At 36.5% G+C, this 15249-nt stretch overlaps 1 protein-coding gene across 1 annotated transcript; it reads left to right on the forward strand.

Annotated features, from left to right (window-relative positions):
- Positions 1-10829: 10829 nt before the first annotated feature.
- Positions 10830-11584, forward strand: LOC149205845 (uncharacterized). Its single transcript, XM_089397524.1, has 2 exons — positions 10830-11153; positions 11315-11584. Exons 1-2 carry the CDS (start codon positions 10830-10832, stop codon positions 11582-11584), a joined length of 594 nt encoding a protein of 197 aa, XP_089253650.1.
- Positions 11585-15249: the final 3665 nt, after the last annotated feature.

The raw sequence follows: 15249 nt of genomic DNA on the forward strand, positions 1-15249 counted from the left end.
ACATAGTTGGGTTTCCCCTATGACTAACCAATCCAAACTCTCTAAATCTATCATGTAATTCATGTTTCGAAAGAAATACAAATTTTACTCAAAAAAGAAATATATTATTATAAAATTAAAACACTTTCTATTTACTCTTTTATAATATTAAGAAGTTAATTACTTAAACACTAACTTATCTCATTAAATTAAAATATCAATTTACTCCAATTTTACACTTGATAACCATCATTATATTATTATGAAACGAATACATCTTATACTTAACTTCAAAATAATAAAAACTAGTTATTTACATAAAATTATATTAATAACCTACAAGTAAGTACATCGTTGCAATGGTATTTAGAATAAATCAAGTATAAAAAAATGGAATTGTGGATAAGATATAACTATACCCTTGACATTTATGACGATTGTCGTCCTTGGTCATGCCAACTACAATGTGTCTTACAATCTGGGATTCTTGGTTTTAGCAGAGGAAATCTACGAATGACACTTATGACGATTGTCGTCCTTGGTCTTGCCAACTACAACATGTCTCACAATATGGAATTCTCGGTTTTAGCATAGGAAATCAACGGATAGTAAACCTCAAGGCCTCTTTGTTGTAGTTATCCTTGTAGGTTTCTCACTACCGACGCTCCTTCATTATGTTCTTCCCCCCCACTAGTCTCTTAGAGTAATCTTGTCAAGATAAACACCAACGGACTATTCAATTGGACTCTTCCTAGCACATTCGATTTACATACTACTCACACAGGGCAATAGGGCCAGTTTCCGAGCTTCCCCACGCAAGTTTGACAAGATTTGGATCTGAAACTCACGAAAGGCTTGGGAAAGACTAATAATCAACCACGCCAGGTTACTCCTCAGTTATATGCATGGTAGATGAAGCTCGTTAAAATTTTTAATTTCCTCTAAAATTTCTGGATGAAAGAAAATCCTCTCCGACCAGTTCTAAATATGGGTCACCGACCTTTCTAGCAATTTCGTGGCTTTGGGTGACTGAACGTGGATACAGTGGGGAAGGAAGCTCAGATTTGTGGAACAAGTTAGCATAGGAACAAGCGAGAAGAGCCTCTGCGTGCCAAGTTTGAGCCCCACGAACTTTATTTGCTGGTATATAAATATTTTAGTTTTGATTAAAAGCTGAGCATCGAGCCAATGATGTATGACAGTGGAGAATACTACCTCGTATACGCTTTTGCAACTGGAAACTGTCTTGGCCCTTGTGCTGAAGGGTATTTTTCTAATTTAATTACCAGCAAGGGCACCATATTCGGCGTTAACAGAGACATATCAAATGCCAGCAGTGCATTCCGTCGACGGCTCTGGATACCTGGACCTATATTTAGTCATTGATTCTGCTCGTTGTTATAATACTAATATATTCAGTCATTTTCTCTTGCTGTTATAATACTAATATATTCAGTATCGATTCCGCTTGCCCCCTCTAGGGTGCGGTTTGTGTTCTTGTTTCTCCTCATTCGATAGCAACACATCTGTTCACTTTCACCATCGCATCACTCTAGCTTTGGACATACACAACAGCACTGAAACAACCATATGAATGTTATTGCTATTATTATTACTAAAATAGAACAAGCAGCCTAAGGATGCACGTCAATTGTTTGACGGAATCTGCCCACTAAATTTGATAGTTATTCTAATACCAAGATGGCTGTAGACGAGTCTTCTCTAAATCTTTTGATGAATCTTACTACTGAAGAACATACATAGACAAAAGAATGGGTTTCAAATCCAGGGATTGGATCTGTGCAACAAGACGAGTTGTGCCAAGTGACATGTTTAGCGTTGCTGAATTATCAACTGTTAAAAACCAATGAGAGAAAGTGGTAGTCATCTCGACTGATATAGCCATGGAGTTTGATTTCTCATTCTAGACAACTCAGGTAAAACAAATGTTGCGGAAAATGGAATTTCTTGAAACTGAAAAGAAGCAGCTCTGTTCAGAAATACACACCCTCTGTACCAGATTTTTAGAGGTGGAGGGGGATAATTTATCCCTTAAGAAGATGTTACATGAAACCAAAGAGCAGGAAATTATCCATCCTCCAAATGGTGTACTGCATGCAGAAATTCTTGACCTTAAAAGCAAGCAAGAAGAAATTTGATCCCAACAAGCCACCTTTAAACAAGAAACCGAGACACACATCAATTCTTGGGTACAGGTGGTTCGAGGGAAGGATAAAACTCCTACCCCTATTACAGCAATTGAGGAGGTGATGTAAGAAAAATTTGTGGAAGAACTTAACAAACGGGCAAGATAATTGAATCTGAAGGTGAGAGGTCTCCCCTTACCCCACCCCTCTCTGGATCTTATGTAAGTGGGGGTTAGGTTCCTTTGGGACACCCTTAGCCTCCCCAAAATAGATTTGGACAGAGCCTAGATGTGCTACGACCCCACTCTCTTCCTCAGGTTTCAGACTGCATCTAATCGACTCTATGCCCTCAGGGCTAAGTGGAAGTTGTTTTCTCTTCCCAACATGATTTTCTTTGACAAGGACCTCACTCGAGCACAGGTTGTGGAAATTAAACAATCCAGAGAATAAGTTATGGCGGCACAACAAACAAGGAAATGGGAAATTATCAGGAATCTTCAGACAATTATTCGAGACTCCTTCCCACCTGGGTGGGAACCCCAAACTAGAGGTTCCAAATGACGGGTCCGCTTGGGGAGGCGACAGGGTACATGCATTTCTATCTGTTTTTGGAATGGAAATGGATCTTTCTGGTAATCGTCGGGAATCTTGTATGATGCTCTCCAATCAATGGACATCCTCTTCGTGACTGAGACTCATGCGAGCCTTGTTCAACTCCTCCTAGATATTAGATCTTAGTTTACAGGGAGGAGACAAGGAGATCAGTAGCGGTCATAGGATTAGGTGGAGTTTCTTGTTTGGCTAGTGACTTACTCCAGAACAAAGTATCTTTGGTATTCGAAGATGAGTTTTTCAGGTTTATGTGGATTTAGATTAATGTCGAAGTCTCTCCTCCGAGGGACATATACATTGCAGTTTGTTACATCCCCCCAACCTCTTCACCATTTTCCCTCCACGATGGCTCAAATGGGGACCCCTTTATAAACTTGTACACTGACATCACCTAATACTCTACTATTGGGGAAGTCATCATCCTAGGTGATTTCAATGCTCGAACTAGAGATCTCTAGATCCCTCTCCACAATCGATTAGAGGATGTGTTTTGTACCCAGGGGATAGATCCAGATTCTATAGGGCTTCACCAGATGTGAGATGGTGCTTTGGGGCCCACTACAGTTTATGGTAAGCATCTATTGCAGTTGGGGGAATCCCAAGAGTTTTTTATTCTAAATGGTCTCCCTTGTTTCCTAGACTCTCGCCTTTTCACATGTCGGCCATATGGCGGGTGTGCGAGTGTAGTTGATTATGTACTTGATAGCCATAAATCACTCCCTTTTATTCACCATTTCTCAGTCTCCCCCATCCCCCTTGCTGATCATGCACTTCTTTCCTTCTCTCTCTGGTTTAACCCTCCCCTTCCACTCCATCCCTCCCCTCAGGGCCCACCTCGAACTACCTTTTGATTTGACAAAGGAGACCCTGACATCTTCCTAAGCCTTGCTGAATTATCAGCTGTTGAAAACCAACGAGAGAAAGTGGTAGTCAATTCGACTGATATAGCTATGGAGTTTAATTTCTCATTTAGGACAACTCAGGTAAAACAAATGTTGTGGAAAATGGAATTTCTTGAAATTGAAAAGAAGCAGCTCTGTTGAAAAATACACACCCTCTCTGCCAGATTTTCAGAGGTGGAGGGGGATAATTTATCCCTTAAGAAGATGTTACATGAAACCAAAGAGCAGGAAATTATCCATCATCCAAATGGTGCAATGCATGCAGAAATTCTTGACCTTAAAAGCAAACAAGAAGAAATTTGATCCCAACAAGCCACCTTCAAACAAGAAATCGAGACAAACATCAATTCTTGGGTACAAGTGGTTCGAGGGAAGGATAAAACTCCTACCCCTCTTGCAGCAGTTGAGGAGGTGATGCAAGCAAAACTTGTGGAAGAACGCAACAGATGAGCAAGAGAATTGAATATCAAGGTGAGAGGTCTCCCCTTACCCCACCCATCTCCAGATCCTATGGAAGTGGGGGCTAGGTTCCTTTGGGACACACTTAGCCTCCCCGAAATAGATTTGGACAAAGCCTTGCTGGGCTACGACTCCACTCTCTTCCTCAGGTTCCAGACTGCATCTGAACGACTCCATGCCCTCAGGAATAAGTGGAAGTTATTTTCTCTTCCCAATATGATTTTCTTGGATGAGGACCTCACTCGAGCACAAGTTGTAGAACTTAAACAATCTAGAGAACAGATTATGACAACACGACATGAAGGGAAATGTGCAATTATCAGGAATCTACGAGTAGTCATTCGAGACTCCTTCCCACTTGGGTGGGAACCCCGAACTGGAGGTTCCAAATGACGAGCCCGCTTTGGGAGGCGACATGGTACAAGAATTTCTATCTGTTGTTGGAATGGAAATGGATCTTTCTAGTCATTGTCAGGACTCTTGTATAACACTCTCGAATCAATGAACATCATCCTCTTGACTGAGACTCATGCGAGCCCTGTTCAACCCCTCCGAGATATTGTAGGTTACCATAGATCTCAGTTTGCAGGCAGGAGACAAGGAGCTCAGGAGGGGTTATAAGATTAGGTGGAGTTGCTTGTTTGGCTAGTGACTTACTCCAAAACAGAGTATCTTTGGTAGCCAAAGGTGAGTTTTCTAGGTTTATGTGGATTTGGATTAGCGCCGGAGTCTCTCCTTCGAGGGACATATACATTGCAGTTTTTTACTTCCCCCCAGCCTCTTCACCATTTTCCATCCATAACGGCTCAAATGGGGACCCCTTTATAGACTTGTACATCGACATCACCTAATACTCTGCTAGTGGGGAAGTCATCCTCCTAGGTGAATTCAATGCTCACACTAGAGATCTCCATATCCCTCTCCACGATCGATCAAAGGATGTATTTTGTACCCAAGGGATAGATCCATATTTTGTAGGGCTTCACCGAATGTCATACAGTGCTTTGGGGCCCACTACATTTTATGGTAAGCATATATTGTAGTTGGGGGAATCCTAGGATTTGTTGATTCTAAATTGTCTCCCTTGCTTCCCAGACTATCTCTTTTTCACATGCCGACCATATGGCAGGGGTGCGAGTGTAGTTGATTATGTACTTGATATCCATAAATAACTCCCTTTTATTCGTCATTTCTCAGTCTCCCCCATCCCCCTTGCTGATCATGCACTTATTTCCTTCTCTCTCTGGTTTAACCCTCCAGTTCTAGCCCATCCCTCCCCTCAGGGCCCACCTCGAACTACCTTCCGATTTGATGAAGGAGACCTTGCCATCTTCTCCTCTACCCTATGCAAGATGCTCCCATCGATGACCCAATTCTCCTTGCTTGATTTTTCTTCCACTTAATACACCTGTCTTTCGTTTTCCACTTGGGAAGCAACACTCAAATCCTTCCCCTGCTCCACTCGTTCCACTTCCATCTCCCCTAAAGTTGGATCTTGCCCCATGAACAAATGGTACGATGAAGAATGCAAGACTCTACATCGAGAACTTCGATATGCTTTCATCCACTCTCAACCCTTCTACTCCGACCTCAAAGCTTCTTATTTTCGTCTCCTTCGTCACAAGAAACGAATCTTTGTCTCTCATAGAAGACGAGAACTTTCTCGTCTCCTTGCCCACTACCCTAAACAATTTTGGTGTACCATCATTCCTCGATGCTCCCCTCTTCCACCTGACCTCGACCCTACATCCATGTTCTCTCACACTTCCAACCTTTATAATATTCCCAAGCAGACCCAAATTCATGTTGCCTCCCCACCCTCTTCCTGTTACCTATTCTCAGATAGAGATATTAGAGAGGCCATTTGGGTGATGAACAACAACAAAGCAGCTAATGAGGAAGGCTACCAAGCAGAGTTCTTTAAGCTTGGTTTCCGTGCTTTGGTTAACTACTTGGTTGATCTCTTCAACCATGTAGTATGTGAAGGTTTTCCATCGACATGATCACACCACATCATCCATCTAATCCACAAATCAGGTTCTTGCTCAAATCCCAATAACTACAGAACGATCATGATGGGCCACACATTCTCAAATTTGTATGCTACTATTCTACATAGGAAGCTTTCTAGTGACCTTGTGGAGAGACAACTCAAAGCTAGGGGACAGGAAGGGTTTCGACCAAGTCATCAGACCATTGACCACATCTTCACCCTTCGCGGCTTGATTGAGGAGGCATGACACCGCTCTTCGAAAGTCTATTGTTATTTCGTAGACTTCCAGAAATATTTTGACTCTGTTCCAAGGAGGTCTTGCTCCAGAGACTCAGAGATATTGGCATCTATGCAACCCTATTGACTGCTATTATGTGCCTATATGAGTCTGTTCTTGGTTGTCTTCACGCAACCCATGGGGTGTCTGATTTCATCCAAAGCACTATTGGGGTTAAACAATGCTGTCCACTATCCCCTACACTGTTTGGGATCTATATTGATGAGTTGGAAGCATTTTTACACGAGCATATCCAGGACATTGATGGTTGCCTTCTTCACCAAGTTTTGATATCTATTTTACTCTTTGCTAATGACATGGTCCTCGACTCCTCATCCCCAAAAGGATTACAAAGGCAACTGGATGCCTTAGCTTGGTTTTGTGATCATCGATAGTTGACAGTCCACCTGGGTAAAATCAAGGTTATGATCTTCAATGGGGTGAAGAAAACCTCATACCTTCACTTTTTATTCAGAGGGGAGGAGATTGAGATCACCAGCACATATACTTACTTCAGGATGCAATTCTCAGGCCCCCGCTTCAGTTTGCTACCAACGCTTCAGCCTCGTATCAACTAAAGGTATGGATCCTTGGCCCTTCTCGAGAGACATGCTTTTGACATCACTTCCATAACATCTCGTCCAAGATGAGCCTCATGGACACCTTGATCCGTCCCACTGTTCTATATGGCTCAGAGGGTTTGGGGACCGTCTTTAATTGAGTCAGATTAGGCTTCAGCTGAGAGAGTCCAGATTCTTCTTCTCTGCCACATCATTAGGTGAAAACTGACAATACCACAACACATCATCCTTGCAGTGTTTGGAGCTCATCCCTTTCGGCTTGAGATGGTCTTCAGATTGGTTTCATTCTTGCATCGTGTCTAGGGCTTTGTAGACTTGATAAAGATTAGGGACCGTTATCTTTTATAGGAGACCATATGGTTCTCCCGCTTTGTATATACATCATTGTAGTCAATAGTCCCTTTGACCTACTTTGTGGTCATTAGTCGGACATAAATACAATTATCTTATCTTACCTTATCTTTACAATTATGCTTATGGTTTGTTCATGTTTTGATGTCATGGCTTGAAGTCAAGGTCTTTCTTCAGCAAAAACTCTATCACCATTAGGTTTCTCTCTGCAAAGAGTTGGAATGTGCGCAACAGGCTTAAAAATGCTAACTGGCGATGAGTTCAACGGACTTTTGTTTCAGGTACACGTATTGTTTTTCTTTTCAATAACATCATCACTTAGTCCTTACCGATTTTTTTCATTATTTTTTTGTCTCATGAGTTTGCCTTGTTATAAGTGTTTTTTTGAGTTGCACGGTTGTTTGTTGTAGTCTTCTGGTTCTATCTTCCTCTACTCCAACTATACTCATTGGTACTTGTCAGTTTCATCGAACACTTCCAACTTAAATGTAAATTTTTATTTTTTTATTTATTTATTTTTTCTGGAATTTCTAATGGTTAGATAATCATGTAGGGTTTTTAACAGGTCTTTAATGGTGAGCAGGGCAACGACTGAAATCTCCCATATGTAACATATTTTTTAGAAAACAGGAATTCTGCTAATTCTATGTATCTTAATCGAGAAAACCCATCTTATCTTTGTTTGATTAGGTATTGTATCTATGTTGAAGGTTTGTTTGATCTGTATCTACGTTGAAAGTGATAATTTCTGAATGGTGAGTGCGACCCCCTCCTAATTGTTTTGGAAACTCCCTTTCTCATTGGTGGTTTCACACTTGAATCGTCATCCTAATGAATGCCTAACTCCTGTCACGTTCTTCCTTCTTGACCCATGGCTTGGCATATCATGAAGAACCTTGGGGATTTAGTCAATTCAATTACTGTACGCTCCTAAGGGAAAGGAAAAGAGTTTTCCTGAGTTTTTCTTTCTTTAATTGGAGTTTTCAGAACAGGGGTTTCTCTGCAAGTGGCTCGTTTTTGTTTTATATTAAATTGTTTTGTTTTTTATCTTATTTTATTTTAAATTGTGACCTAACTGAACTTACCGGTAACATTGTATGTGAAAATGATATTTGACTATCTAAGAAATATACTTTTTTGTCGTGTTCATGGCGAATAGATATTGCAGAATCTAAAACTTACTGCGAGTGTTTTCTCCATAGGGATAGAATCCCACACAACCAATGGCCATGCATATTTTGTTACCAGTCACTCCACTCTACTAATTCCTTCTTTTTTACTATTACAGGAAACCCATCCCTCGCCCTATAAGTATCCTGAAATTTCATGTACTCTCGTGTGGGTTGTTCCTTTTCATTTGTATTCTTTCGTGCTTTTTGAATGCTTGATATATTGCCACGTTTGTGTTCTTTCGTGCTTTTTGATTACTTTATATATGGCCATCTATGATTATCCAAATTTTCTATCTAACATGCGAATGAATAACATTTTATTAATGAATTTAGTTTAATTTTATAAAATAGTATGATTTCATCGTTTTTTTAAAACGGCTACTTCTATGCTTTAACCAAAGCGCGTTAATCAGAAAGTAAAATCCAACGATTCAGATATATAGAATACCCATTTCGTAATTTGAGCGCGCGCATTAATCTGAAAGTAAAATCCCGCGTTACTTATTGCGGTGGTGGTTTCTTAAATGGAGGTGAGTGGCCGAGATGGGGCAAGTGCTATTTCATGGACTATAGCATCATTAATGCTATAGTCCACGTAACCGGGAGAGCCCATCTCATCCATGGATGCCATACATCGATTCATGAACTATCCGGGAATGTCCGTTCCTGCCCGCCTCTGTCCGTTCCTGCCCTGCCTCCGGTGCCGGCCCGCCTCCGGTTTGAGACATAATGGCCAGTGCACCAACCGTCCATTAATGCACTTAAACTCTCCGCCGTCTCCGCCGTTTACGTTTACCCACGCATCAACATGCCCGGATCCATAAACTCCATTCGCTCTTCAGATTTCAGTCCCTGCAACCCCCTGCAACCAGCGAAGAGCGAAGAAGAACACGGCAGCAGAGCAGATTGGTGATCACGGGTAACGTTTGGTTTCATTCTTTTTAAGTCTATTTATTAAGTCATTCGATGGTTTCATTCTGTTGCCGTCTTGCAAACGAAACACTGCTTCTCATCAATAAAATCGCTGTTGTATTTATATTTCTGTATTTATATTTATGACCTTGGAAAGGAAATCCCTCTGATATGTTAGCTACACAGTGAATAGCAATGGCGATGACATTGTAATGACCATTACTCTCCTTTACTCAATGAAATAAATGAATTATTATGCTTCTTGGGTACTTTATCATGGAATTTTAATTATGCAAATAATAAAACGTGTTACAGGTTATCTGCTTTGCACATGAAATGCATGACCAGTAAATAAACAAATAAGTTTTGACCCGCAAAGAAAACTGGAATACTGCAACATAAAAGTTAGAACCGCTGTATTAAACGAAGATGCATGGCCATGCGATGTATTAAACAAATAACGCAAAAAGAAGCCAAAATATTGTAGGGTACAGCACAATACAGAAGAAGATGAGACGAAACTGCCACTAGTAACAATGTTTGCTCTCCAAAAATGTTTTATACCACTACTTTCAAACGGCAACAATCTCACTCCAAGTTCTAATTCCTTCTCATGTCCGCTTTTTCATAAAATTCACTTTAAGAATTTTGTTGCATCTTCAAATCCGCCGTCATTGCATCGCATCTCGAAGTTACTAGAAAAAAAATTAGGCGGTAAACAAAATTCAGAGCAAGCGGTTTTCTGCTTTTGTAGTTTAAATGGGCAGTATACAAAATTCAGACAATCCAAGCTGTTTTGAGCTTTTATAGCTTAAATTGGCGGTATACAAAATTCAGAACCGTCTAAATGGTTTTGTGCTTTTATAGCTTAAATGGGCGATATACAAAATTCAGAGCAATCTGGGCAGATTTGTGCTTTTGTGCTTTTACAGCAATTCAGATCAATGAAGGTGGTTTTGTGATTTTATAATAGCATACGTGTTAAAGCAATTGACGCGGTTTTGTGATTTTATAGCATACGCGTTAATGGTTAGTTGATACTCACTCACTCGAAGTTTTTAATCACTCACTCGAAGTTTTTAACTCAAAACAGTATCACAACGGTTCTAACTGGAGCAGGTCATTGCTGCCATTATTAATTAACAATAGGCATTCGCCAAAGCTGAAAATGATTTGTTTTATACTTTCCATGCTTCTGTTGGATATGATGTTCTAATTATGTTTCAAAAAAATTCTTAAACAAATGACAGTATAAAACCATGTTGACATGTTGGGCCACTCACAAAAGGCAGCGACTTCTTCCTAAACAGTTTACTATGCTCTGAGCCTAATTCTGTTTCAAACGTGTTCTTAAATAATAATAGAAAAACATGTTTGTTGTACCAGTTGCTCAGTCCACTAAAATTTCGTAATAACCAGGACCAGGACCAGCGGCCATATACGAATGGAGGACAATAGACATGAATGGGAGGTAACTATCAAAGGCACCAAGCAATTGTTCATTTGTCTTGTTGGTGATTGTGCGGGGAACTTGAGTCGATCTAAGCTATCTAGCCTTAATCATCATCGGGCTACCAACCACAATCTCCCACCAATTCCTCCACGTCAAAGAGGTCGAGTAAGAGATGCAAATGCTACATGGGCGGTTAAATCTACAAGTGTAGTAAAAAGGCAAAATGCCAAAATACAATATGATTTAGATGCAAGGCTATGTCGTGCACGACAACAAGCATATAAAAGATTTGTTAATGAAGAAATTCTTTCAGCTGTAAGTATTTATTAGTATTTATTTGTATATGCTTTTTTATTAATATTGTCAATGATGAAATTCTTTCAGCTGTAAGTATTTATTAGTATTTATCTGTATATGTTTTTTATTAGTATTAATTTATTGTTGTGGACTAAATTCATTGAAACTTGTTTTCACAGTCAGTTGTTACATTTGATCAGCTTAATGATACTTCAAAGCAAAGGATTTGTGAAAAAATTCAACGTTGGGATCAAAGTCTACCTCGTAGACGTATGGAGACAATGAAGCGCATAGACATTGCTTTAAAAGAGAAAGCAAGGACTGGGGTTCCTGATGATGTGGGGGAAGAAAGATTAGATGGGCACAACTATATATTAAACTTTGATGAAACTAATCAAGACAATGAGAACACAGTTGAGTCCATTTTTTTGCGTATATTAATTTTTTAGACATTTTAACATTAAATAATATTTATATTGATTATACTCATTGTTATTGATATGCGTAGCCGAATCAACAAAATTCCCCAAGTTCAACCCACCAACTATTACGCCGCTCACCTAGATTTCAAGGTTTTCAAGGGGTTATTGGGCCAGTAAGTTTTTAATCCATATAACCTATTCCACTAAAAACATTAATATATAAATTGTTATGTTTTACCATAATGATGGGATGAGAAATGGATGTTTTGTATTATATATCGTTATCCTTGATTTGTTTTGATTATGTGTGTGTGTGTTATTTCTTATTTATGGTGCAGGTTTTCCCTTTGGAACCATCACAATCTATGAAAACCCCTTGTCGAAGTCTTAAGAAGAATGGAAATGAAATGGTTCAAATGCTAGAACCATCTTCACGTCCAATGTCACAATGCAAGGTAAGCTATTTATACTCTTGTAAATTTAGCATATTTTTACATTTAATTTTATTTGATTCATACTTATATCTATGTATAATCTAATGTTCAGAGTAATGAATATACATTTCCCAAAACACCTTTGCACATGTATGATGGTGGACACGATACTCACCAAAAATCACATTCTCCTCAACCATTGCGGCATTCACCTAGACTTCAAGATAAATTAAGAGAGGTAAGTTATATACTACATATCTTAGCTCATAATAACATTGACATATATTTTTATGACTAGTTAATGCATTTTCTTTTCATATTCGTTACATGTTCCCCATATTCTCATTATATCTATATAGATTTTGATATTTGTTGATAGCTAGTCAATGCATTGTCTTTTCATATTCGTTACATGGTCCGCATATTTTCATTATATCTATGTGGATTTTGATATTTATTGATAATGTTTTAATTTCCACAGAAAACAAAAAAGATAAATGTTGATGCTATGGTTAAAAGGACCAAAATCACGCCAAAGGACTTGAAAGCACGTGGGTTCAAGTCACGCAAACAATACATAGAGCATATATGCTCAACTAGCATTGCTCTCACTAAACCCACTAGGCTTGCTACTTTGAAGGCTAAACATTCCAGCAAGTTGTGATTGGAGAAAGTTACAAGCTTGAATCTTAGAAATAAATGTTAAATTTACCTTGTTATTGAATTTACATAATATATGTATTTACTTGATATAGCAATTGCAATTTGTGAAAGAAATATCCTCGCTGTCAAATCTTTGAAATCAACGTTGAATATTTGCAAATATACTCTCGCGAACAAGCTTGTCTTGAATGGTATATTAGCTAGTTTACATTGAGTATAGCATGAAATATTTTTTTTTTTATAAAAAAATGTAATGCATTATAATAAATAAGATACATATGGAAATTTGGTATCCCTAAGTTAGTTAAGTGGTTAGTGAATTACTTTAAATGGTTAACTGTTTTGAATTTTATATGGCCACTATTGTGAAATGTATTATGTGTTAATTGTATGTATTATTATTATGAGAAATGGAATGAGGACCATCAAAATTTTAAGACATATCAAGATTCACACTAGAAAAAACTAAGCACCATACAAAGATGTTAGGATGGTTGCGTACAGATTGTTTGGCTTTATAAGAAATGGGATGAGAAACATAAATAAATTTAACACATTTCAGAGTTCATACTGTAAAAAAAAACTGAGCACCATATAAAGATGTTCACAGTGATTTTGTACAGATGGTTTGGATTTATGAGAAATGGAATGAGAACCATCACACTTTTAAGACATGTCAGAGTTTCACACCGAAAAAACTAAGCACCATATAAATATGTTATAATGATTGTGTACAGATTTTTTTGGATTTATGAGAAATGGAATGAGACACATCAAAATTTTATAAATCAACATTATTGTTATCATTATAAACTTCTATGGGCATGGTCTGCTTTTCATAATTCTTAACAATATGTACAAAGTCATTATGACATTAAAAAACCTTTGCATAGAGATCAAGACACTGACATCATCATTAATTCTTTATCAACTTTTCAAATAAAGTGAAACACTAATAAATCTATTCAGCTGGATTACTTTAAAGGGCAAAAATTATAAGTCATACGAAGTTTTCAATGTGTTCAAAACATTTTAAATTATATAGGTAGCTGAGATACTGCAATCTTATCAAAATATTTTAAATAATTGTAAATTTTATTCTATATGGCCACTATTGTGAAATGTATTATGTATATATACAAACAATTTTAATAGTTGAAAGGGTAATGATATTTTTTATTCATATTTATATAGGTATTATTTTATTTTTATTTTGAATTGTAAAATAAATTCTATAAGTAAATGGGTTATATACAAACAATTTTAATAGTTGAAAGGGTAATGATATTTTTTATTCATATTTATATAGGTATTATTTTATTTTTATTTTGAATTGTAAAATAAATTCTATAAGTAAATGGGTTATTTTGGAAATATTTTAAGAAAATGTATTTAAAAATAAATTTCTATTTGAAAAAAATTACATTATCTATATAAAAATATTTATCATATAAATCGATTATTATCAAAATATTTATGATTCAAGCAATGTTCTTAAATGGTATATTAGCTAGTTTACATTGAGTATAGCATGAAACGTTTTTTTTTTTTTTTATAAAAAAATGTAATGCATTATAATAAATAAGATACATATGGAAATTTGGTATGCCTAAGTTAGTTAAGTGGTTAGTGAATTACTTTAAATGGTTAACTGTTTTGAATTTTATATGGCCACTATTGTGAAATGTATTATGTATATATACAAACAATTTTAATAGTTGAAAGGGTAATGATATTTTTTATTCATATTTATATAGGTATTATTTTATTTTTATTTTGAATTGTAAAATAAATTCTACAAGTAAATGGGTTATTTTGGAAATATTTTAAGAAAATGTATTTAAAAATAAATTTCTATTTGAAAAAAATTACATTATCTATATAAAAATATTTATCATATAAATCGATTATTATCAAAATATTTATGATTCAAACAATGTTCTTAAATGGTATATTAGCTAGTTTACATTGAGTATAGCATGAAACATTTTTTTTTTTTATAAAAAAATGTAATGCATTATAATAAATAAGATACATATGGAAATTTGGTATCCCTAAGTTAGTTAAGTGGTTAGTGAATTACTTTAAATGGTTAACTGTTTTGAATTTTATATGGCCACTATTGTGAAATGTATTATGTATATATGCAAACAATTTTAATAGTTGAAAGGGTAATGATATTTTTTATTCATATTTATATAGGTATTATTTTATTTTTATTTTGAATTGTAAAATAAATTCTACAAGTAAATGGGTTATTTTGGAAATATTTTAAGAAAATGCATTTAAAAATAAATTTCTATTTGAAAAAAATTACATTATCTATATAAAAATATTTATCATATAAATCGATTATTATCAAAATATTTATGATTCAAGCAATGTTCTTAAATGGTATATTAGCTAGTTTACATTGAGTATAGCATGAAACATTTTCTTTTTATATAAAAAAATGTAATGCATTATAATAAATAAGATACATATGGAAATTTGGTATCCCTAAGTTAGTTAAGTGGTTAGTGAATTACTTTAAATGGTTAACTGTTTTGAATTTTATATGGCCACTATTGTGAAATGTATTATGTATATATGCAA

Source organism: Pinus tabuliformis, chromosome 1_2 (assembly GCF_031772625.1).
Source record: "Pinus tabuliformis cultivar Carrire ecotype Pingquan chromosome 1_2, CPIR1, whole genome shotgun sequence".
NCBI classification, from domain to species: domain Eukaryota; kingdom Viridiplantae; phylum Streptophyta; class Pinopsida; order Pinales; family Pinaceae; genus Pinus; species Pinus tabuliformis.